Raw genomic sequence first — 26,209 nt, forward strand, 5'->3', positions numbered from 1 at the left:
ATAAGGGTTTAGTATCCAGAACATTTAAAGAGATTCTGCAGCGCAACAACAAAAAAGACAACCCAATTTAAAAAATAGGCAAAAGACATGGAGAGAATACAAATGGCTCAAAAACACGAGTGCCTTAATGTAGACATTTTTATAGTTGGTACCTTAATTTAGACATTTTTATAGACTTACTTTAATTTGGACATTTTTGTAGACTTGCTTTAATTTGAGCATTCTTACAGCTTTAGAACTTTAAAATTTTAACCTAGTAAATTTCCCTTTTTAAAAGCCATTCTGTTTCTGGTATATTGTGTTCTGTCAACTAGCAAAGAGAGCACTGGCCCTTAGCGAAATGCACATAAAAACCACAGTGAGATATCATCTCACACGTACTAGAATGGCCATTATCCAAAAAAAAAAAACCAGAAATGATGAGTGCTGGAGGATGTGGAAAAAGAGGGACACTTATTCACTGTTTGTGGGAATTTAAACTGGTACAACTGCTCTGGAAGGCAGTTTGGTGGTTCCTCTGGAAGCTAAGTATAGAATTGTCATATGATCCAGCAATCCTATTACTAGGTATATATTTGGTGAAACTGAAGGCAAGGACACAAAAGGATATTTACATATTGATGTTTATAGCAGTATTATTCAGGGCCAAGATGGTGGCTTAGCAATGTGCGCGCTTTAGTTCATCCTCCAGAACAACTACTAAATATAAATAACCAGAAACTGTACAGAACAGCTCCTGGAGCCGCATCAGTGACCAGACACACAGCGTACCCCAGTCTGGAACAGCTGGACTGACTGCGAGCCTCCCCAGAACCGTGAGTTCGCCAAGCCACCGCAGCCAGTGCCCCTCCCCCACAGACTGCTTCCCAGAGGGGAAAGGAAAGAGACTTTAACAGCAGCAGGGGCTGAATCCAACCAAACACCAATTGTGGCATTAATTAACAAATTCTGACTACTGAAAATAGGCCCCCAGCTCAGGTGAACCTGGTAAAAGCAGAGGTTGCTCAAGCAGGGCTTGTCTCAAGCCTGGGCCTTCCCCAGGGGAGGGGTGAAGCCCAACTCAGGTGGAATCCCTCCCTCAAGGAATTCAGACCCCAGGGCTTGGTGATTTGAAGCCATTAAAACCAGCCTACAACCTCTCCTCTGTCTCCACCACGGCCAAAGTAGGAGGAGTCTTCCAGAGTTAAAGGTGCCACATCATCTTATGCTGGTGGGACCTGCAGGCAGACAAGTGCCACATACTGGGCAGGATAAGAAAAACAGAGCCCAGAGACTTCACAGGAAAGTCTTTTAACCTGCTGTGTCTCACCCTCAGGGAAAACTGACGCAGGTGACTCCTTCCCCTTGATGGGAGTCCAGTTTAGTCTGGCAAAACCCAGCTGGAGTCTATAATATCTACCTAGACCCTCCTAAGGATGGGAGGAAAAAGGCACCATACAAGCAGAACAAGAAACAAGAAAACAAGAACCAAAAAATTCTCCTCTGTTAAACAAACCCTAAGCTAGAGGTCCAGAAAAAGCTGAACTGAATGTCAAAGAACAGATAGACAACAAACTCATCTAGCAAGAAAACCCTAGGTAACATAAGTGAAAGCAATCTCCAGAATAAACTAATTAAGGTAATTAAATGTCTAGATGCCAGCAAAAAATAACAAATCATACCAGGAAAATTGAAGATATGGCCCAGTCAAAGGAACAAACCAACAGTTCAAATGAGATACAAGAGCTGAAACAATTAATTCAGAATTTATGAACAGATGTGGAAAACCTCATCAAAAACCAAATCAGTGAATTGAGGGAGGATATGAAAAAGGCAAGGCATGACCAAAAAGAAGAAATGGAAATTCCGAAAAAACAAATCACAGAACTCATGGGAATGAAAGGCACAGTAGAAGAGATGAAAAAAACAATGGAAACCTACAATGGTAGATTTAGAAAGACAGAGGATAGGATTAGTGAACTGGAGGACGGAATATCTGAAATCTAACAAGAAACAGAAACTATAGGGAAAAAATTGGAAAAATATGAGCAGGGACACAGGGAATTGAGTGATAATATGAAGCACATGAATATATGTGTTGTGGGTGTCCCAGAAGGAGAAGAGAAGGGAAGAGGAGGAGAAAAACTAATGGAGGAAATTATCACTAAAAATTTCCTAACTCTTATGAAAGACTTAAAATTACAGATCCAAGAAGTACAGCGTACCCCAAAGAGAATAGATACAAATAGACGTACTCCAAGACACTAATCAGAATGTCAGAGGTCAAAGAGAAAGAGAGGATCTGAAAGCAGCAAGAGAAAAGCAATCCATCACATACAAGGGAAACCCAGTAAGACTATGCATAGATTTCTCAGCAGAAACCATGGAAGCAAGAAGACAGTGGGATGATATATTTAAATTACTAAAAGAGAAAAACTGCCACCCAAGAATTCTATACCCAGCAAAATTGTCCTTCAAAAATGAAGGAGAAATTAAAACATTTTCAGACAAAAAAATCACTGAGCGAATTTGTGACCAAGAGACCAGCTCTGCAAGAAATAGCAGTATTATTCACAGTTGCCAAGAGAATAAAAACAGCCCAAATGTCCATCAGTGGACAAGTGGCTAAACAAACTGTGGTATGTATATATGATGAAATATTATACAACTGTAAGACAAAATAAAGTCATGAAGCATGTAACAATGTGAATGAACCTTGAGGACATTATGCTGAATGGAATTAGAAACAAAAGGACACATACTGTATGTTCTCACTAATATGAACTAACATTAATGAGTTAACTTTGAGAGTTAAAGTTAAGAACACCGATTATCAGGAGATAGAAACAGTGTAGAGATTGGGCATTTGTTGCTGAAGGAGTAGAGAAGACTCAACAGGACTGATTGTACAGATCCAGAAATGCATAGCACAATACTACTTGAGCACAATATTGTAAGTACACTGAATGTAGCTGAATCTGAGTCAGGTTGAGGGAGGAGGGCTGGGGGTATGTATGACTCTACAAGGAAAGACCTAAGATAAGGACTGGAGCAGTATAACTGAGCAATGCCTAGAGTAGACAATGATGATGATTAAATGTACAAATATAGGAATGTTTTTACATGAAGGAGGAAAAATGAATGTCAGTATTGCAAGGTGTTGAAAATGGGATGGTATAAGTAGAAAAATAGAATCCATGCTAACTAGGGTCTATAGTTAACAGTAACATTGTGGTATGCTTCCATTGAATGCAATAGGCAATATGCCAAAGCTACAGATCAATAAGCAGGAGATAAGGGGGTGAGTGTGGGATTCATTGCAGAAGAAATGGAAATATTCTTATATAGATTGTGGTGATGAAGTCATGACTAAGTGATTATATCGAGAACCATTTATTTTTTGCTTAGATTGGATTGTATAATGTGCAAATACAACTATTTAAATACGAACTTGTATTTCTCCAATACAAGGGCTGGAGAAAATGTTGAGAAAGAGATGTGCCTATTCACTGTTGTTAGGGAAGTAGAGTGATGCAGCTCCTCTGGAGGGCAGTGCAGTGGCTACAGGGAGGCTAAGGGTAGAATTGCCATGTGATTCTTGCAACCCCATAGTTAAGTGTATACTTGGAGGAACGCAGAATGGGGACAGGATGGACATTTGCAGTGTATAGAGGTGACCTAAGGGTACATCGACTGAGGAATGGAAGGGGGAACTGTGGTATATACAAACAATGGACTATTGAGCCATTGCAAGAAAGAATGAAGTTGTGAGGCTTGCAACTAAGAGAATGAGCCTTGAGAATAATACATTGATGAAATAAGCCAGAAACACAAAGGAAAATATTATAGCGACTTACTAACATGGGCTAACTATAATGTGCAAACTCTGAAAATTGAATTTGATAGCATAGGTTATCAGGTGAAGGCCAGTTGTAAAGATTCATGGATTGTAAACTCTTACAGCAGTCACATCTATTCCTGAGTTGTAATTGTGATTTCTAAATTCTGAGATTCTGAATTCTTTGTGTATAACCTGGTCGTTCTCTGGAATTTCAGGTATCTGTGTGATACCTGAGAGTCAGAGATAGAGTTCTACATCTGTGAAAGTCAACATTACCCCATACAGCAACTGAAAAAGTAACCAGGCTTCAATTACAGATATCAATGAAGCTGGTCTGGGTAGGACTAAGGTAAATCAGTCAAAGGGTATATGATGATGATAAGGACTATATTTTAAAACTTCAACTTCTGTGAGAGACCAAATGAAGAGATGTTTATTTGGTGCAAAATTTATATTTTCAGTAGCACACTGTGGTAGTTAGATTCAGGTGTCAACTTAGCTAGGTGAAGGTGCCTAATTCTGTTGCTGTGGACGTGAGCCAATGGCATGTGAACCTCATCTGTTCCTGATTACATCTGCAGTCGGCTGGGAGGCATGCCTGCTATAATAAATGATGTTTGATTTAACTGGCTGATGCTTAAATGAGAGAGCTCAACATAGCACAGCCCAAGCAGCTCAGCATACCTCATCTCAGCACTGGAGCTCAGCCCAGGCCTTTGAAGATGCAGAAAGAAATCACCCCGGCGAAAGTTGTTGGAACCCAGAGGCCTGGAGAGAAGGCCAGCAGAGATCACCCTGTGCCTTCCCACGTAAGAAAGAACCTGAGTTGAAAGTTAGCTGCCTTTCCTCTGAAGAACTAACAAAATAAATCCCCTTTTATTAAAAGCCAATCCATCTCTGGTGTGTTGCATTCTGGCAGCTAGCAAACTAGAACACACGCTATCTAATTTAACTTGTAAGTATGTTCAGCTTATTCAAACACCATAAGTTCACAGAACCTTGAATAGAAAGTGAGATATTGTTGGTTTGTACACATAAGTTTCATGCTCCAATACATCCCAGAGTAATCTGTACAGAAGATTAAAAGGTATTTGCAAATCCCTTGAGGTACTGGGAGGGAAAAGGTGGGAATGTTAAATTTCTGCACTCAGGGAAGACCTGATATTCTCGCCATCTTTGGGGACTGCCAATTTGATGGGACAGGCCCTCGATTTTGGGGCTTGCCCTTATGAAACTTATTCCTCCAAAGGAGAATCTAAGCCTAAGAGTCACCTGCAGAGAACCTTATTTGTTGCTTGTTTGTGGCCTCTTTCTCTAAGCCAACTCAGCAGGTGAACTAACTGCCCACCCCCCACCACTATGTGGGACATGCCTTCCGGGGTTGTAAATCTCCCTAGCAATAAAAGATGATCCTGGTGATAAACCTGACCCTGGCATCACGTGATTGAGAAAGCCTTCTTGATGAAAAGGGGGAAGAGAAATGAAACAAAATAAAATTTCAGTGCCTGAGGGATTTCAGAATTTCAGGTTTTCAGAATCGAGAGATAATTCTGGAGGTCATCCTTATACAGTATATATATATATATATATATATCCCTTTTCAGTTTTTGTGGTATTGGAGTAGCTAGAGGGAAAATACCTGAAATATTGAACTGTTATCCAAATGAAGATGATCATAGGGCTTTTAAGTTGTGACTGTGTAACTGTGAAAAACCAATGGCTGACACTCCCTTTATCCAGAGTATGAACTGATGAGTAAGCAAGAAGAGAAAATCGCGGGGGTGGTGGCAAATTGAAAGTTAACGTCACAAATAGCAAAAGATATAAAATAAGTAAATCTGGACCTCCCAGAGACTGAAATGCAAATTCTTAACCAAAATTGATGGCCTCTTACAGAGTTTCTCCTCTCTGTATCTCTCTTTTACATAACTTCATTTCACTCTGCACATCTGTTCATTCTTCTTTTGCTCCTCAGCCAATCCTCTTTGGTTAATTATCTTATGTATGATTGAAGATGTCCATCTCAATGGAGACTCCAGATCACCCTTCAAAAAAAAAAAATACTTGATTGACAATGCATAGGCATTTATTTTTGCTTCTGCTAGCTCTGAAATGTTAATTTTTTACCCAAAAATTCTTTTAATTTGAAACACTGTCAATTAAAATAAACATGTTAATATTATGCATGCTTTCATTAATTAGATATATAGTTTTTACAGCCAGATGTGGTATACTACTCATTTTATATTTCCCTTGACCCAGCAATGTCCACAACACTGTTGGGCACATTGTGAATACTCAGTAATTCTCAGGTTATTTGTGATGAAAGCATTGAATATTTGTACACACATACTCAAATGACCAGGTTGTAAACTAACTTTAACATTTGTATTACTTTGCTAATGCTTCCAGAAAGTGATATACCAGAAATGAAATGGCTTTTAAAAAGGGAATTTAATAAATTAAAGTTTACCTTTCTAATATCAAGAAAATTTCCAAACAACGGCACCAAGAAGAGGTTACCTTCACTCAAGAAAGACCGATGCCATCTGGAACACTTTTGTCAGCTGGTGTGTTAGTTAGATTCATTTGTCAACTTGGCCAGGTGAGCATACCTAGTCTTGTTGCTGCGGACATAAGCCAATGGTACGTGAACCTCATCTGTTGCTAATTACATCTGCAGTCAGCTAGGAGGCATGTCTGCTGCAATGAGTGACATTTGACTTAATTGGCTGGTGCTTAAATGAGAGATCGCAATGTAGCAAAGCTAAGCAGCTCGGCATTCCTCATCTCAGCACTTGCAGCTCAGCCCAGGCCTTTGGAGAGAGGCCTTTCACCCCGGGGAAAGTTGTTGGAACCCAGGGGCCTGGAGAGAAGACCAGCAGAGACCATCCTGTACCTTCCACGTAAGAAAGAACCTCAATGGAAAGTTAGCTGCCTTTCCTCTGAAAAACCAACAAAATAAATCCCCTTTTATTAAAAGCCAATCCGTCTCTGGTGTGTTGCATTCTGGCAGGTAGCAAACTAGAACAGCTGGTAAGGCACGTGGCTGGCATCTGCTGTTCCCTTGCTGCTGGGCTCCATTGCTTTCAGCCTTTTTCCTGTGGGGGTTCTTGTGTCTGTGAGCCTTCACTCAGTTCCTCCTGGACACCTGTGGGTTCCTGCTCGCTTAGCATCTCATGAGAAGGCACATGGCGACATCTGCTGGGCTCTGCATTTCCAAACATCTGGGTCTTGTGTTGACTCTGTCAGCTCTGAAGCAACTGTTCTCCAAGCATCTGCATCAGCTCTGAGCTGTCATGAAAATGTTTTCTCTTTTAAAAAAAGTCCAGTAAACATATCAATACCCACCTGGAATGGGTGGAGACATATTTCCATCTAATCAAAAAGTCACACCCACAGTTGGGCATGTCATATTTCCATGGAGATAATCTAATCAAAAGTTTCTGCCCTGCAATATTGAGTTAGGATTAAGAGAAGTGACTACCCCCACAAGATTGGATCAGAATTAAAACATGACTTTTCTGGGTGCATAATACTTTCAAACTGGCACAGTATCGATATATAAAATCGAAAACTGTTAATCAAGAATACTTAACAATTTGTAGAAGCCAATTTTCTTACACTTCACCAACCATATTTACCTATTTGTCCAAAACTCTTAGACTACAATTAAGACCAAAACCAAAGTTTCCACTCAACCAGAATATATGTCACTATATTCATGTATTAAATATAACCATTACATAACTCAGGATCTTGTTTCCATTCTTATGTATGTTATAAAAAGTGGCAGTTGCTGAAAGTGGGATAATGCTGAGATGGTTATTAGTATTGAAAACCTTCACAGCCTTGAAAACAAGGCCTATAAATTCAAATGTCATTAGGATCATGACAGATAATATGGGTTCAGAAGATCTAGAATTAAGACAAAGTGTGATTCCAGAAGGCACAGGAATTCCTTCGGGAACTAGAGAATACATGCCCAATATAGATACTGACTCTGAGTTTGCTTATTCTAATTATTTCGTATCAATGAGCTCATATGATATTTGTCCTTTTGCATCTGTCTTATATCACTCCAGATGCTGTCTTCAAGGTTCATCCTTGTTGTTGCATATATCAGAACTTTATTCTGTTTCATAGCTGCATAATATTCCATTGTACATATATATACATTTTGCTTATCCAGTTGTCTGTTGATGGATACATGGGTTGCTTCCATCCTTTGGCAATAGTGAATGATGCCACTGTGAACATTGGTGTGCAAATATCTGCTTGAGTTCCTGCTTTCAATTATTTTAAGTATACCCTATAAATAGGTTGCCTGATCATGTGGTATTCCATATTTAACTTTCAGAGCAACCCCAAAACCATTCACATTGGCAGCATGGTTATACATTCCCATCAGCAATGAATCAGTATTCCTATTTCACACATCTTCAACACGTATTTTTCATTTTATTAATAGTAGCCATTCTAGTGGGTAAGAAGTGGTATTTCATGGTGGATTTTAATTTGCAAATCCTTGATGGCTAATAATATTGAACATTTTTTTCATGTGCTTTTTAACCATTTGTATACCTTCTTTAGAGAAATGTCCATGCAAGTCTTTAGTCCTTTTTTTTATTGTGTTTATCTTTTTGTTGTTGAAGTGTAGGATTTCTTTATAAATTATAGATATTAGACTCTTATCAGATTTGTGGTTTCCAAATATTTCCCCCCATGTGTCCGTTTTCTTTTTACATTTGTGATAAAGTCCTTTGATGCAGAAAAGTTTTAAATTTTGATGAGGTCCCATTTATCTATTTATTCTTTTGTACTTCATGCTGTTGTTTTAAAGTTTAAGAAACCGCTGCCTAACACAATGTCCTAAAGATGCTTCCTACGGTTTCCTCTAGTAGTTTATAGTTTTTTCTAGTTGTTTATAATCTTGGTTCTTATATTAATATCGTTGATCCATGTTTAGTTAATTTTTGTATATGGTGTGAGCTGGTGGTCCCCTCTTTATTCTTCTGCATATGTCTCTCCAGTTTTCCCAGTACCATTTGTTGAAGATACTATTTTTTCCTGATTGACTGTACTTGGCACTGTTGTCAAAAATCAATCGACCATAGATAATGAGGGCCTGTTTCTGAATTCTCAGTTCGATTCCACTGGTCTATATGTCTGTCCTTGGCCCATACCATGCTGTTTTGAGCATTTTAACTTTATAGTAAGTCTTAAAATTAGGAAGTGTGAGTTCTCCAATTTTATTCTTTTTCAGGATGTTTTTCACTATTTGGGGCCTTACCCTTTCATAAAATGATGACTGGCTTTTCCATTTTTGTTAAGAAGGATGAAGGAATTTGATTGGGATCGTGTAGAATCTATAAATCTATTTTGGTAGAATTGACAGTTGACAGTGTTTATTAACATCCAGACATCTTGATATCTCTTCCAATTCATGAACATGGGATGTCCTTCCATTTATTTAGGACTCTTTTGATTTCTGTTAACAATGTTTTCTGGTTTTCTATGTACAGGTCTTTTACCTCCTTTGTTAGATTTATTCCTAGATATTCACTCTTTTAGTTGCTATTGTAAATAGAATATTTTTCTTGATTGCTTATTCAGATTATCCATTATTAGTGTCTAGAAAAATTACTGACTTTTCCACTTTAATCTTGTACTCCACCAATTTGCTAAATTTGTTTATTAGCTTTAGTAGCTGTTTTGCATTTTTTCATTGTGAAAAATAACATGTACAAAAAAGCAATACATTTCAAAGCACCCCACAACAATTAGTTATAGAACAGATTGCAAAGTTTGGTATAGGTTACAATTCCAAAAAAAGATACAGAAGGTTTTCATAATCACACAGTCACATTGTGAAAGCTTTATCATTATTCAATCATCATCAGGAAACGTGGCTACTGGAACACAGCTCTACATTTTCAGGCAGTTCCCTCCAGCCTCTCCACTACATCTTGAATAACAAGGTGATATCTACTTAATGCGTAAGAGTAACCTCCAGGATAACCTCTCGACTCTGTTTGGAATCTCTCAGCCATTGACACTTTGTCTCATTTCATTCTTGCCCCTTTTGGTCGAGAAGGTTTTCTCAATCCCTTGATGCTGAGTCTCAGCTTATTCTAGGGTTTTTCTCAATCCCTTGATTCTGAGTCTCAGCCCATTCTGGAATTTCTGTCCCACGTTGCCAGGAAGGTCCATACCCCTGGGAGTCATGTCCCACGTAGACAGGGGGAGGGTGTTGAGTTTGCTTGTTGTGTTGGCTAGGGAGAGAGGCCACATCTGAGCAACAAAAGAGGTTCTCTTGGGGGTAACTCTTAAGCCTAAATTTTAAGTAGACTTATCCTTTGTGGCGTTAAGTTTCATATGAACAAACCCCAAGACTGGGGGCTCAAGACTAGGGGCATTTTTGACACCAGAAGGAACGATAGAAGATAAAAACTGAAACTGTATAACTTAGTGAAACTCTGAGTGGACAATGATGGAATGATGGTGGTTAATGTATAAATATAAGAACGTTTTTACATGAGGGAAAACAAATGAATGTCAACATTCCAAGGTGTTGAAATTGGGATGGGATATGGAAAAAATGCAACCAATGTAAAGTAGAATCTATAGTTAACTGTAACATGGTAATATCCTTCCATTAAATGTAACAAAGAATATACAAAAGCTAAATGTCAATAAAAGGGGGATATAAAAGAGGGGTATGGGATTCTTGGTGGTGTTATTGTTTCTTCCGTTAATTTAATTTAATTTTTTATTCTTCATTTTTTTCCCGTGTTCTTTCTTTGCTGAAGAAATGGAAATGTCTTCTTGTAGACTATGGTGGTGAATGCATAAATATATCATTATACCAGGAACCACTGATTGTTTACTTGGGATGCATTGTATGTTGTGTGAATAAAACAGTTTGAAATATAAAGAGAAAGATACAAGAGCTGGAGAAAATGCGGAGAGAGAGGTGTCCCTATTCCCTGTTGGTAGGGAAGTAGAATGATGCAGCACCTCTGGAGGTACTCTGGTGGTTCCACAAGAGGCTAAGTATGCTGTTGTGTATGATCCTGCACCCATAATTATGTATACTTGGAAGAACTGAAAGCAGGGACGCAAATGGACATTTGCACACTGGACATTTGCAATGGATGGATGGAGGTGGCCTAAGGGTACATTGACTGATGAACGGAAGGGCAAACGATGATGTATACAAACAATGAACTATTGAGTGGCTGCAAGAAGGAATGATGTTGCAGGGCATATAACTAGGTGACTGAATCTTGAAGACACTATGTTGAGTGAAATAAGCTAGAAATGAAAAGACAAATATTAGAATACCTTTCTAACATGGACTAACTATAATGTACAAACTCTAAGAATTGAATTCAAGAGCATAGGATATCAGGTGAAGGCCTATTGTAAAGGTTCATAGATTGTACACTTTTACAGCAGTCACTTCTATTCCTGAGTTGTAATTGTAATTTCTAAATTCTGAGATGCTGAACTCTTTTTGTATGACCTGGTCGTGCTCTGAAACTTTAGGTATCTGTGCAATACTTGAGACTCACAGGTAGAGTTCTGCAGCTAAGAAAGTCAGCATTACCCAATAGCTGAAAAAGAGATCAGACTTCAGTTAGAGTCATGCATAAAGCTTATCTAGTTAGGACTAAGGTAAATTAAAGCGAAAAGGATGATATCCTAATACCAACTATGGACAATAGTTAATAGTCCAATTATAATCATCAACTATAACAAACATATCATACTAATGCATTGTGTTAATAATAGGGAGGGTATGTAAAAACTATTTTCTATATTTTATGTTTTTGTGGAAACATAAATTTTGCTAATTAAAAAATAAATAATATCCCAAATCTTTTCACTAAATTTTTAATTGAAACATTTAACATTTTATGGAGGATTTAATGTATGGCACGCATCAAGCTAAGCCCTTGACATGTGTTATCAGTCAACGTCACAGTAATTATATTGTCTCCATTTTACAGATGATGAAATTGAAGTTCAGAAAGAAATTGAGTTGCCCAAGGTCACACACCTAGTGACTGAGATTCATAATCAGGTTTCTTTTGTAGCAAATCACTTTTATACTAAAATCTGCTATCTCCTATAAAAAAAAATCCCTTCTATAGTGAGACTTACATCTTTGGCTGCTTCACTTTCTATACCACGCTTCTCTGATGAAACAGAACCAACAAGAAAAGGGGTTAAAATAACAAAAGAAGGGAAATTGATCTTTTTTATCAGAAATATATATAAATATGTACATACTAAGAGATTTGTTATAGGAATTGACTCATGCACCATGGGCATTGGCAAGTCAAAATTCCATAGTGCCGCCCACAAGTTGGAAACTCAGTGGAGGTGATCCTGAATTCCTCAGGAGAAGCTGGCCGTCTAAAAATAGAAATAGAAGTTTTTCCTCACTACTGAAATCTGTTTTCTCTTTAAGGTAAGAGCTCTTCAACAACAAACAGTTTCCCCAATCCAAAGCAACAAAATACAAAACGAACAGGGAGCCACAAACCTGGGATTACAGATAGTGGGACTCAAACCCACCAAGTCCAGATCTACGGAGCTAGACCAATTGTAGTCTCTTTGGCAGGAGCTGACTGGCAAAGTGAAAGCAAACAGCACAAACAGATTGACAAGGTGAAAGTAAGCACAGATGAGAAGAAAAATTTCATTCACTTAAGTACCACAGGGAAAGTCTTAACTTTAAAATCACCTTCACACAAATGTGTCTGATGTCCATCTATGACAGAAGCCTCATCCAAACCTCAAGCCTCACCTCTCCAGGGAAATCCCCAGGAAGGCAAACCTAGTACATGAAACCTTTCTAGAGTCTCACTTCAAGCCCTCAGTGATTAACAGGAGTGATGTTGATTGGAGTTTAGCAAACCATAGCAATTAGCATTATCTAACTGAAGCTTGCATAAGAACAGCCTCCAGAATACCCTTTTAACTCCATTTGTTCTCTAGCCACTGGTGCCTTATTTTATTACACTTTTCCCCGTTTTGATGAGGAAGGTGTTGTCCATCTCATGGTACCAAGGCCAGCGTCATCCCTGGGAGCCACACCCCACAATGTCAGGGAGACTTTCACCCCTGAATATCATGTATTGATTTTCCTTGCAGAGCTGGGTTTAGAGAGAGAGAGACGCCACATCTGAGCAACACTGAGGCTTCCTGGAAGCAACTCTTAGGCCTCTTTATGGATAGTCTTAGCTTCTGTATTACAGAAATAAGTTTCATAAGGGCAAGCCTCAAAATCCGAGGCTTGGCCTATTTTCTTGGAGTCCCCAGTGCTTAAGAAGGTACCTGAGATTTCCTAGATTAGAGAGTTTAATTGTTTCATTTATGTATTCATTCATTCATTCTTCTTCAGATCCTCAAGGGACTCTACCAATACTTTTTAATTATTAGCCCACCATAGTTTGAGATGGATCCTGATATCATATCAAGCTATAGAGAATAACAAGGCCTCATTTCCATTCTGGACTCCAGGACTTTGGGTTGTGTAAATGTGCTATCCAGAGTTGTCAAAGGACAAACCTTTAATTTGTAAAAAGCACAATATCTGAAAACCCAATAATGTGAAGCACAATACATGAGGTATGCCTGTATTTCCTCTGGCAGCAATGATTCCATATTCACTAATTGTTCGCAGCAACTTGTTAGAATACTACTACCACGAAGAATCAGCTTCAACAGGCAAAGGTGCTGAGCCCTCTATCTTGATGTTTGTTTGTATGAAACTTATACCTGCAAAGGATAGACTAAGCCTACTTAAAATTAGGCCCTGGAGAACCTCTTTTATTGCTCAGATGTGGCCTCTCTCTCTCTCAGTTGACATTGCAAGTAAACTCACTGCCTTCCCCACCTCTACATTGGACATGATGCCCAAGGGTGTAAACCTCCATGGCAACATGGGACAGAAATCTCAGGATGAGCTGGGATTTGGCATCACGGGATTGAGAAAACCTTCTCAACCAAAAGGAGGAAGAGAGAAATGAGACAAAATAAAGTGTCAGTGGCTGAGAGATTTCAGTCAAGAGGTTATCCTGGAGGTTATTCTTACACATTATATAGATATCCCCTTTTTAGTTTATGGTGTGCTAGAGTAGATAGAGAAAAGTACCTAAATTTGTACAGCTATATTCTAGTAGCCATGTTTCTTAAAGCTGATTGTATAAAGATTTAGCTTTTGCAAAGTTACTGTATGATTGTGCAAACCGTGTGACTGATGCTCCTTTATCTACAGTATGGACCAATGAGTTAAAAATATGGATAAGAAATAAATAATAGGAGAACAAAGGTTAAGATAAATTGAGTAGATTGAAATACTAGTGGTCAATGAGAGGGAGGGGTAAGCGGCATGGCATGTGTGAGTCTTTTCTTTTTTATTTTCTTTTGCAGGAGAGATGTACATGGTCAAAAAAATGATGTAGTGATGAATATACAACTATGTAATGATATTGTGAGCCATTGATTGTAACCATGTCAAGAATGTTTGTATGTCAAGAGTGTTTATATGAAAGAAGGCAGCTTAGTGACATGTGGACTTTAGTTCATCCTCCAGAGCAGCTAATAAGTAGCCAGGAACGATACAGAACAACTGCTGGGGCCACATCAGCATCCGGAAACACAGCATACACCAGTCTGGATAAGCTGGACCAGCTGTGACCCCACCAAGAACTAGCATAATTATTCAAGGATTGATATGAGATCATACTGGATTCGGATTGATCCTAAATCCAATAAATGGTTTCCTTAGAAGAAGAGGGATATTTGAAAACATATGAAAACACAGGGAAGAAGACCTGTGAGGACAGAGGCAGAGACTGGAATTATGCTGCCACAAGCCAGGGGATGCCAGAGTCACCAGAAGCTGGAAGAAGCAAAGAAGTGTCTTCTAGAAACTTTGGAGGGAGCATGGCCCTGCTGACACCTTGATTCAGGACTTCTAGCCTCCAAAACTGTGAGAAAATAAATGTTTGTTATTTTAAGCCTGCAGTTTGTGGTGATTTGTGATACTCCTGGAAAACTAATACATCCAGTAAAATTATCAGTCATATATGACTACAGAATAATCCTTTCAAAAAAAGTCACTGCCAGGGTTCGCCCCTATGAAACTTATTCCTGCAAGGATAGGCTAAGCCTACTTCAAATTAGGCCTAAGAATATTCCCCAGAGAACCTCTTTTGTTGCGCAAATGTGGCCTCTCTCTCTAAGCCAACATGGCAAGTGAACCCACTGCCCTCCCCGCCATGTGGGACATGGCTCTCTGGGGTATGAATCTCCCTGGCAACTTGGGACAGAAATCCCAGGATGAGCTGGAACTCGGCATCAAGGGATTGAGAAAACCTTCTTGACCAAAAGGGAGAAGAAGAAAACATGAAAAAATAGTGTTGGTGGCTGAAAGATTTCAGAGTCGAGAGGTTAACCTGGAGGTTATTCTTACACATTATATAGATATCCCTTTTCAGTTTATGGTGTATTTGAGTGGCTAAAGGGAAGTACCTGAAACTGTAGAGCTGTGCTCCAGTAGCCTTCTTTCTTGAAGATGATTCTATGAAAATCTAACGTTTACAATGTGACTGTGATTTTGAAAACCTTGTGTCTGATGTTCCCTTTTTCTAAGATATAGACAGATGAGTTAAAAATATGGATAAAAAATAAATAATAGGGGGAACAAAGGTTAAAATATATTGGGTAGATGGAAATACTAGTGGCCAATGAGAGGGAGGGGTAAGGGGTATAGCATGTATGAGTTTTTTCTTTATCCTTTTTATTTCTTTTTCTGGAGTGATGCAAATGTTCTAAAAATTGATCATAGTGATGAATATACAACTATGATGATGTTGTGAGCCATTGATTTTATACCATGTATGGAATGTTTGTGTAAGAATGTGTTTGTATGTTGTTTTGTCAATAAAAATATTTCTTAAAAAATAATGTATATTTGTTGTTTACAATAAAAATATTTTAAAATATATATATATATAAAAAAGCGTGTGCTTGGTAGATGGGATTATAATACTTTTTGTTTGTTTGTTTTTACAGAAGAGGATAAATATAATATTTATTCACCTTTACTCTTCAAGTATTTCCTGGCAGAGGGCATCATCAGTGGGCATACTTTGTTGGTCGCATCTGCTAAAGAAGACCCTGCTGATATTTTGCAGGTATAGCACATACTAATTCAATACCTATGAAATTATATGCTTTTTACTAGATAGGGGTCAGTAAATATTCCATGAAAAATTATTTATTTATAAACATATATACATACACACACACAAGACATAGATATGTTTCTGTGTATGTACCTATCTATAGAGACAACATTTAATTGGATTACTGTGACCATACATATGAGTGTTTTTCTCCCAACAAAAAGTATCAAATTTATTTGAGCATATAGTTTAATTATTAAATTAGTCTTTCTGGATTGTTTTTTAACTCAAAATTCCTATCAGATTTGGGAAAATCAATAACCTGTTGAAGATTATCATCAAATAGAATTTTTGTACCATGTATTTACAAAAGTCACATTGAATAGCAAAAAAATTCCAATTCTTACTGAAAAAAGGAAAAAAATGTCCTTTAATTCTTTGCTTCTAATTTGAACACATTTTCATTTTAACATAATATATCTATTTTCGTCTGAACTACTGCTATGCTCAAATTTTCCAAACTCTAAGGCCTTTTTTACCACTCCTGAAATATGACTTAACTGTTAACCTTGAGTTTCATAAATGAACTTGAAATTTTTATTTTTATTTTTATTTTCACTTTGATCAAAATCTAGACGATAACTAGCACGAGTTAAAACAAATAATGGGATAAAAACCAAAATCAGTATCTATATAATCTGCAAATTTTCTCATGTCATTTTAAATACTTCACATTTCTACTTAGCACATAATTCTTTTATGTGGGCCAGTTTTCACTTAATAATTAATACTATCATAAAATCCATGAGAGAAACCTTTGCATAATTTTCCTAATAATTTTCTTGTGGTTACAGAGTCCATTTTTTCCTTCAATCTATTTTCAGTTGTTTGACTTTTGCGATATTTTCTTGATGTTTTTATTTCCTGTTTTACTCTTTTTCCTTAGCATCAATTATCTTGGCTAATTTCTAGGGCAGTACTTCACTTCCTAGGAGCAGTGGAGGAAAGGACAAAATCACTGTCCTGAACAAGCTGTACAGATTCTTCTCAGTCCATTCCATAAATTATTCAGCCTAAATTTTATATGAAACATCTTTGTAGTGATCATATGAAAATTTAACCAGAAGCAGAAAGACCTATGTTTGCTTTTTAAAATAAAATGTTTTCATTTTTATTTCCCATCAAAGTAACTGATGTTAGAACCTAATATATTTATTTTCACACTTTGCTTCACTACATTTTTTATTTGAAAACAAATCTCTAATTCTTTTATGAGGTACCTTGAATTTGTACAAGTTAAGATTATAAAATCTCAATGTATTAAAAGAATGAAAAGTTAAGCCACGAAGTGAGAGAAGATTTTGTAAATACTTGTCTGATAAAGAACTAGCATCTAAAATATATCCAAAACTCTTAAAACCCGTTAAAATATTAGGCAAAATACAAAAGAAAAAAATTAAATGTAAACAAAAACTCATTTAATCTACAAGTCCTCCTTTAAATTATTTGAAGAGTTTTGAAGTTAGAAAAGATATATTAACTCTTTCATCAGATATCCATAAAATATATAGTCGTGTACACAAGTAATCAACTTCTACAAACATTTATTCATAAAGCAGTGTTATGGTGTAGTAGGAAAAGTACAAAAGTAAAAAAAAGATACTCTTGAAAAGTTGCATTTCTGATCGAGGTAGATTTATTAAGGAATGGATTTCTCCCCATATTTGTTCATATTTTCATTTTTGCAGCTATAAGCACTGCACAATTAAGTAAAAAGGAATAAAAGAAATTTGGTCATGGGAATGGCCCTCAAAAATATTTTTGTTTTATTTTGTGTATTACAGAAAGAAATCACCCAGTGTCTATGATTAAAAATCAATGATTCAGGGCGGTACAAGGGTAGCTCAGTGGTAGAATTCTTGCCTGCAATGCCAGCGGCCCAGGTTCAATTACTGGAGCCTGCACATGCCAAAAAAAAAAGATTCAGCTAGTCTATAAAATTCTGTTTAAAACAACTCATTAGAAGTCACTTAACTTCCAAAATTGATTATTTTCCCAATCATTAGAGCATTCACATTCTCCATACCAAGTGGATATTTTAAATTGTCTCTTTGCTTACTACTCTGGAGTTACAATGAGAAATAAACTTTTTTTTTTTTTTTTGCAAAGTAAGAGTAGGATGATTTGAAAAGGAAATCATCCTGCTTCTCTCATAGGCCCATTCTCTAGGGGGTCAGTTTTCACTAAGAGTGCTTGTGGAAGTTAAAGATCAAGAAGTAATTCCCTTAAAACTCTTGGTCATGTAGTTCTTGAAAAGTCTTCATACACTTCATATGCAGTTGTTTTTTATCATTAAAAGTAATGGAAACAGTCACCTTCACTGATCTGCTTAGACCAGCTCAGCACGAGGGGCTGAGGAACGCAGCACGAATCCAAAAAATAAAGACACATACAGAAGAGTCTTTTAAGATGAGAGCAGGGGACTCATGTCTCAAAGGACAAGAGCCTTGACCCTGAGTTCCTCAGTGTATTTATTGAGAAGCTTCGAAACAGAAAGTATCTTTCAGGGTCCTCAGTAAGTTGTTTTTCGCCGAAACTGCCACATCAACATTAACCTCAGGCATGCCTTACGGGGTTCAAATGTTTCCTTCTGCAAATGATCATGTGCTTGCCATACAAGGTTCAAATGTTTTCTCCTGCAAACAATCATGTGCTTGCCAGGACAGTGTTCCACCCCAGCAGGACCTGCTGTTCCAAGGTCCACACCTTTATCTGCTTTATGGAAACATTCTGACCTTCAGCCGTTTCCCACACTGATCCATATGAATGTTTCTAAATTTAGACTACCCAATGCCCAGTATGAGTAAATCTTGGTATTGATGTAGTCCAATGAACCTTTGTTAGTCATTACCAAGGTATGTCAATCTATTCTAGTTAGCATAATACTAATTATCATTTCTTCCATATCAATTCTTTTTGGATTGCCAAGATGTAGGTATAACTTTTAGGTTATTGCTTCTCCTTCAAAAAATATGAATGAAGATTATCTTGGGCACAAAAATTAAATCAGCATACTGCACATAGAATTTCTTCTATGAAAATTATACCTCTGAAAAATATCACAATATGTTTAAATGCAAACTGTTTTGATTGGAAGTAAAGAAACAAAAGAAACCATTAGGGTTGTTTTCCTGTTATCTCAAATATTATTTAAAAGATGATTATTTAAAATAAATTCCTGATGATATATTTAGGGATTTTTTTCTTCAGAGGATGTACTGTCGGTTTCAGAGTTGACAGATATTTTATTTTATTTTTTCCGAATTTAAATTTTAGCTATTATTGAGATTGAACTAAATTTACTTTTATATACTGCATGCTAACCAATCTCCTGGAACTTAATTATTTTCTTTTTTTTTTTTTTTTTTTTTTTTTTTTAAAGAGAGAGGGAGGAAGGGAAGGAAAGACAGAGAAGGAAGGAAGGATGGAAGGAAGGAAGGGAGGAAGAAAGGGAAACATTTTTAAACATTTTCTTGTTTTATTATATTTTGTTTGTTTGTTTGTTTTTTACATGGGCTGGGGCCGGGAATCGAACCGGGGTCCTCCGGCACGGCAGGCAAGCACTCTTGCCCGCTGAGCCACCGCGGCCCCCCCTTAATTATTTTCTTATAGTTCAAGGGCAATAAATATTAAAATAGTTTGACCATTTGTTCCTAAAATCTTAAAGGATTCCCCGTCTCTAGAACTAGTCTAGAACTAGACTAGCATAGTTGTTTTTAACCAAAGAGTATGTTCTCATGTCATCATATCCATTATGTTTTATCTTCTGGACTTGGAATGTATTATCAAAGACATTATAATTGCTGCCAAACCATGAAAACCTAATAGTCAGGAGCATTGGGTTGACTTTATATAACATTACAGAGTTGCTACCGCATTTTCTAATTGTTTCGTGTTCATCTACTTATAATAAGTGGCCTGGAATTAGTTGTTTTCAGTTAAGTAACAAGACTGCTTTACATGACAAATGAATATCAATAGCAATTCAATGAAATTAAATGTCAAATTAACCGTAAATTTGAGTATATAATCCTCAGGAAAAATGTATGTCCTTTGAATTTAATGCCATTATTTGCTTTTAATTAAAACCACTTATCTAGGCAAATAATGGAAGTAGTCCAAAGCCTCTATATGCTAAATAATATGCACACATTAAACAATTCCCTACATTCCTAAAATTATTTAGTGATTCGTATTTAAACTATATTAACATTGATTATATTCTTGTATTTCATTCAGCTGTACTATGAAAATGTCTGCTTTTTAAGTTAGTAGAATCTTCTTCACTCAGTAATATTTCTTGAATTCCCAATCTTGCCATTTGATATTTCTTACGTGTTTGATATGGACTAAAAAATCAGTATTTGATGTAAAAGAATAATATGCCATTCTCATTTTTCTATAAAAAGTACAAAAAGTAATATTTTTCTGATATACATGTTTACTATGGTCCAGTCAATGTTCACAAGTGTTTAGAATTGACTGTGTTAGAAAATTATGGCTGATCAAATTTTAAATTATTTGTATTCTATCTAAGATCAGTACAATTTGAAAAAGTTTCTAACATATTCTCAGAAGAATAAACAAAATGCTTTTGTAATTTAAAATGAGAGGTTGAATACTAATCTAAAGAAGGTTTTTCTATATTATATTTAGTCAGGGTTTCAGTGTGCTTAACTCAATTATAGGTATATTTAAAACTTTATTTTTCTGCAAAAAACCCAACTATGAATGACCAGAACCAAGACATTAACAGTATTTAGAGATACAAAGCAGAAATAAAATGCTATAATTGTTTAGTTTTAATTTTATGATATATGATTGGAGATTTCTGGAACCTATAACCAAAGCAAATATTTCTGACATAAGGAAAAGGAATAGACTACCTTACAAGCCATAATTATCTTAAAACTGTGTATAACTAAAAGGCAAGGAAAGGATAAAAAGCCCCATCAACTGCCTAAGATATATTATATAACCACCTAGCAATTTATCCATCATCTTTTGAAAACATGTTCATTCCTATTGTAGTCAAAACGCCTTCAGGAAGTCAGTATTATGATGTAACACTGAAAATCACACCTCTTAGAAAATTCTATAGAACAATATATATAATGTGGTTAAAGCATATGAAAACACATATATAGTAAGAATTTTTCAATTAAATTTTTTAGTTAAAGAAATTTTCTTAATCATCTCAAATGTAGTGAAGTTATTATCTATGAAAATGGAATGTTTTCTAAAATAGTACAAATTGCATTTTTATGTTAAAATATTTAGATATTTATCAGAAAACAGACTGACTTTTCAATTAAAAATTTACAGATACAAACATGCACACGTAAATATTTCTCTAGAACTTGAAAATGCTAAAGCTTTTCTGTTATCTCATAATTTTTAGTGTGAATTCTTTACCCATTACAATAATTTGTTGAGTAATCTGTTATATAGAATATATACTGCCCAATATCTGTCATAGTTAAGATAAAACAAAAGGCTAGAATACTCTAAAACAGGTTAATAGTTTATTAATATATCCCTAGCACAAGTACATGATATACAGTAGAAATGTTATAACTACCTTGATGTTTAGTCAGAGTTTTTGGTATGTAATATTTTTACTATCAAATATACCATTAAATAAACAGTTCAAGTTTAAAATCAGTAATAGTGAAACGTTTAATAGAGAAGGTTTTTCATAATTAAAAATGAATAAACACTTTATAATAATCCATAAGAGATGGGTTAGGTAGCAGTTCATTAAAAATAATCTTTATCATATTTGATGAATTAATATATCAACAGAATATTCACTCATGAAGTGATACAATAAATATATATGTGAAAATTGAATCTAACATATTCAGATATGTTTTTCATGGACCCTAAGATCCCTAAGTAAAAATTTTAAAAAATATTAATATTTTCAAAGCATCATTTTATATCCCTAAATACCATACTTTTACCCAAATACTGAACTCTATGTACCAGGTATCTTTTGCATTATTTAACTTTTTCATTTTAGTAGAGGTCAGAGATATTAGTTAATTTAAAATTAGATGAAACAAAAAAACAAAGATTTGATGAAACAGTATTATATGATAAAGAATATAATGTTTGAATTACTATTTAAGAGGTTTATTTTCCTTCTCTCGATATTAAAAATAAAGTCTGAGAATATATCTTACTCACTGATCATACAACAAAAATGACAAGTCAGATCCAGTGAGTGGTCAGTTGTCTGCCATTACTCCATCATAGTACAATCTGGTCTTTCTGAGTGAATAGAATACAAACATCTTAGATACAATCCTTATTTTCCTAGTTCTGCCAAAATTTGGACAGCTATAAAAATGGAGTTAAAGAAACACCCTTCTATTTATCAAATAGTATATTTGATCAATATTTTTAGTTCACTCCTCTCCAAAGTTGCAATCTTATTCATAGCAAAAGCAATACCATTTTATAAATAAACATTCTGTTATGCCATTTCACAAACTTTATGCATAAACAGTGTCTTATGAATGACATCTTTTTTCCACACAGCTTTACATTTTTTGACTATAATTATTGTATTTCCTGTTAAAATTACTTTTGTTACTGTATATCTCTTATCAGTACTCTAAGGACAAATATTAGAAGAGACATTTGAAGACAATCAGAATACTTTCCCTTCATTTCTTTGTGGACATTTTATTTGTTCAATAAATTATCAAATTATCTGTACACTTTCCAGTGCCACAGCTCTGAAGTGCTAGTTGTGCCAGAAATTTGCTGTTTGACCCCAGGGTTTACTCTTTTTTTTCCTCCTGGCTACTTGTGAGAGCTTATTTAAAATTCTGAGTTCTTACATGGCAGCCACAGTTAGATTTTCTTTGGCAAAGTAAAAAGGCTGAAAAAAAGAACATGCAAACCTAGTACTGCTTCCAGTGACCTACATTTGTAGCCAGCTTTTAAAGATGGCATGTGCCTTATTTCTGAGTAAGAAAATGAAAATGTAAAGGGGAATAAATCCACCCTTCAGCTTTCTGTTGCTAGTAAAATGGGAGCCATTTCTGCTATAACATTTAAATAAATACACATTTAAATTTATGTATCAGTCAACAAAAGAAAGGAATTTTGCATGCAGAAATGTTGCCTAAGTTACAGAACTAAAAGGCCATACGCTTGGTAGAATATTAATTCCTAAGGAGGTGAAGTTTATTTGGGATCTGCAAATAACACTGGACTGAGATTTTAATTTCTGCAGTGCTATTTAACCAGCTACAGGACCTCATGCAAGTCACTTAAACTTTCTTATAGGAGGTGCAAAGGGTAGTTCAGTGGTAGAATTCTTGCCTGCCATGCGAGAGACCCAGGTTTGATTCCTGGTACATACACTTCCCTAAAAACAAAACAAACAAGCAAAAAACAGACAAACAAAAATTCAACAATTGATGCTACAATAATGGGATACGCACATGGAAAAATAATGAAATGTGACCCCACCATACAGCATACAAAAAAAAAAAAAGAGAGAATACTTAACTGGCTATCTTTTTCAAAAGTTCCAAATTAAAAATGAGATGTCTGCGATTTTGTTTTACAGATTTTCAAGCAACATCTGGATATAAGGTGGCATTAATCCAGTTCTCAAATTTACTTTCAAAAATTTAATTTGACCCCATAAAAAATGTTTGCTTGTGAATTTTAGATAATTATTGTTATACTCAAAAAATATGTTAAAATCTTGGAACTATTCTTTTTATATAGTACTTTGTCATTTGAAAAGCCATGCAGCTTCAAGATTGGTAGATTTTATTTTTCTTCTGAATACTTTCAGTCCTTTTGAGAAGAATAAATGACTTCAAATTCTGAAAACCAGAGCCATTAAAACTAAAAGAAAATACTTTTTCGCCTACTCCCCAAATTAATATATTATCCTATTAGATGAAACAGTAAAGAATTCTAAGAAAATAGAAAGCACACCATCAAAAGTCATAGATTAAACAGACGTGCTGAAAAGTTTATTATATGCAAAATGATTACTGAATGAAAACTGCAAAAGAGACAGGGCTGTCTGTTGTTGTTCTCCCGCAGGCCAGAGGTTCTTACCTGAAATTTGAAGTTTTATTAAACAGAAACTGACAAGCAATTTCAGAAATTGGCCTCAGTTCACCACATCCATCCTTTAAAATTATAGCATATTAATGATGTCAGAGGCCTACAAAATATGCTTATCATTTTTGTAAGATGTTCTTCCTACAGTTTGGTTGTGTGTACGTTTATATGTAAAAGTTTGTACTGGATTTTGAAAACAGGGTAGATAGCATTAAACTGAAGACTTAAATTAGAAGTACAGAATTGCTTACCTTTATTTATATATTTCCTAAAACTGAATATAAAATGCAGGCTGCTGTAGAATTAAAGAAAACTTGTTTTATGCCTTTTACCCAGTTGTCTCTACTTCTCAGGACTCAAAGAATAGAAAGAGAAACACTGTTGTTACTATTCATACCAAATATACCACAAAAAATAATTGGCACATTTAATAAAAATAAAGTGATCTTCAGTTCCATTCAGTATTATGCAATACCCTGCAGATTTTTGCTTGTGATATGTTACATAAGCTAGATGGACAATAAAATAAAATTATATCAAAAAAGCAGAACTACTCACTTGTGTGTTCATGAACTGGGAATTGAACTGATGACCTCTTAAATGAAGATAACAGTGCCTCCCTCCATAGATAAGGTCTCTTTTGACAGTAAATTTCTTTGATTTACTTTATAATACTTCTTTTCCAACAATTAAAAAATTCCGTGACCTGCAGTGGGTTATGCCCTCAATCCTGAGGCTTATGTAGTAGCAGAGAAGATTGGACTACCTATAGGCATACCAAGAGTAACTTCTGTAGGACCTCTTTTGTTGCTCAGATGTGGCCTCGCTCTCTCAAAGCCCAGCTCTGCAAGTGAAATCATTGCCCTTCCCCCTGCATGAGACATGACATTCAGGGGTGAAAGTCTCCCTGGCAACGTGGGAAATGACTCCCAGGGATGAATCTGGCCCTGGCACTATGGGATCAATAATTCCATCCTGACCAAAAGGGGAAAAAGTATCAGTCTACTCTGGAAGTTGCTCACGCAAGTTTTAGTTAGACCTTGCTACCTGTCATAACCTGCCAGTCCCCAACCAGGACCATTCCAGCCAATCCTAAAGAACATCTAGTGCAATATATAAGATTCCACAAGGGTTCCAGGCACAAGAGTAACTTTCCAGAAGCCTACAACCTCCAGATGGGTCCCTGGTCCAGATAAGTTCTGAAACCTAGAGGGCCCAGCGTCTCCAGAACATCAGATCATTCCATCTCCCTACCCCATATTAGTGACAGACCCTTTCAATGTGAAAAAAGTTAGAATGGCCACAGCCCAAACACCCCTAAAGAGAGGGATGGAAAGATCAAAGGTGATGGTGGAGTTATACAGAGAAGACAGGATTTAACATATGAATATGAATGCTGAATCATTAAATTGATATCTCTTTTCGTCTCCTTTGTCTTAAAGCAGATAGAAGTAAAAACCTAAAATTGTGAAATTGTAACCCATATCAAACTCTGAAATATGTTCTACAACTAATTGTGGTGCTGTGCTTTGAAATTTATTCCTTTTTTTGTATATATGTTATTTTTCACAAGAAAAGAAGGAAAAATGGTCGATTGTGATGATAAAATATTTACGCCTTCTAGCCTCCTTTATTCTGGAGCAGCTAAAGGAAAAATCTGAGAGGATCATATGGTAGCCCATGACAGACTCTGAGATCTGTCCTCTAACTATTGCTTTAATTTTTTTACATGGCCAGGCACCAAGAATTGAACCCAGGTCTCCACTATTGCTTTTTTATTTCTTTGCTATGTCTGTATGTTATACTATACAATAAAAAAGTTAAAAAAAATTTTTCCATGACCTGGATTTAAGAGATAATAGTGATAATAAAGATCATTGTCACTATCTTCACATTTTAAATAATTGTATTGAGGAATATAGTTATATCACATTTTTAGAAATTATTTTAGTTTGTGTTTAGTAGGGACACAATATGTACAATAATGCTATGGGGAACCTTATGCTAGCAAAAAACTCCTGTA

The 26,209-nt window shown here is 35.8% G+C and overlaps 1 protein-coding gene across 6 annotated transcripts in view; it reads left to right on the top strand.

The window, feature by feature from the left end:
- Positions 1–26,209, top strand: part of ELP4 (elongator acetyltransferase complex subunit 4) — a 309,287-nt gene that overhangs the window by 19,647 nt on the left and 263,431 nt on the right. For all 6 annotated transcript variants that reach the window (XM_077114287.1, XM_077114290.1, XM_077114289.1 and 3 more), the window contains exon 3: positions 15,914–16,035. In XM_077114287.1, the coding sequence (XP_076970402.1) occupies positions 15,914–16,035 (122 nt within the window). The remainder of the gene's footprint in view (positions 1–15,913; positions 16,036–26,209) is intronic.

This window comes from Tamandua tetradactyla, chromosome 8 (genome assembly GCF_023851605.1).
Source record: "Tamandua tetradactyla isolate mTamTet1 chromosome 8, mTamTet1.pri, whole genome shotgun sequence".
In the NCBI taxonomy this organism is placed as follows: domain Eukaryota; kingdom Metazoa; phylum Chordata; class Mammalia; order Pilosa; family Myrmecophagidae; genus Tamandua; species Tamandua tetradactyla.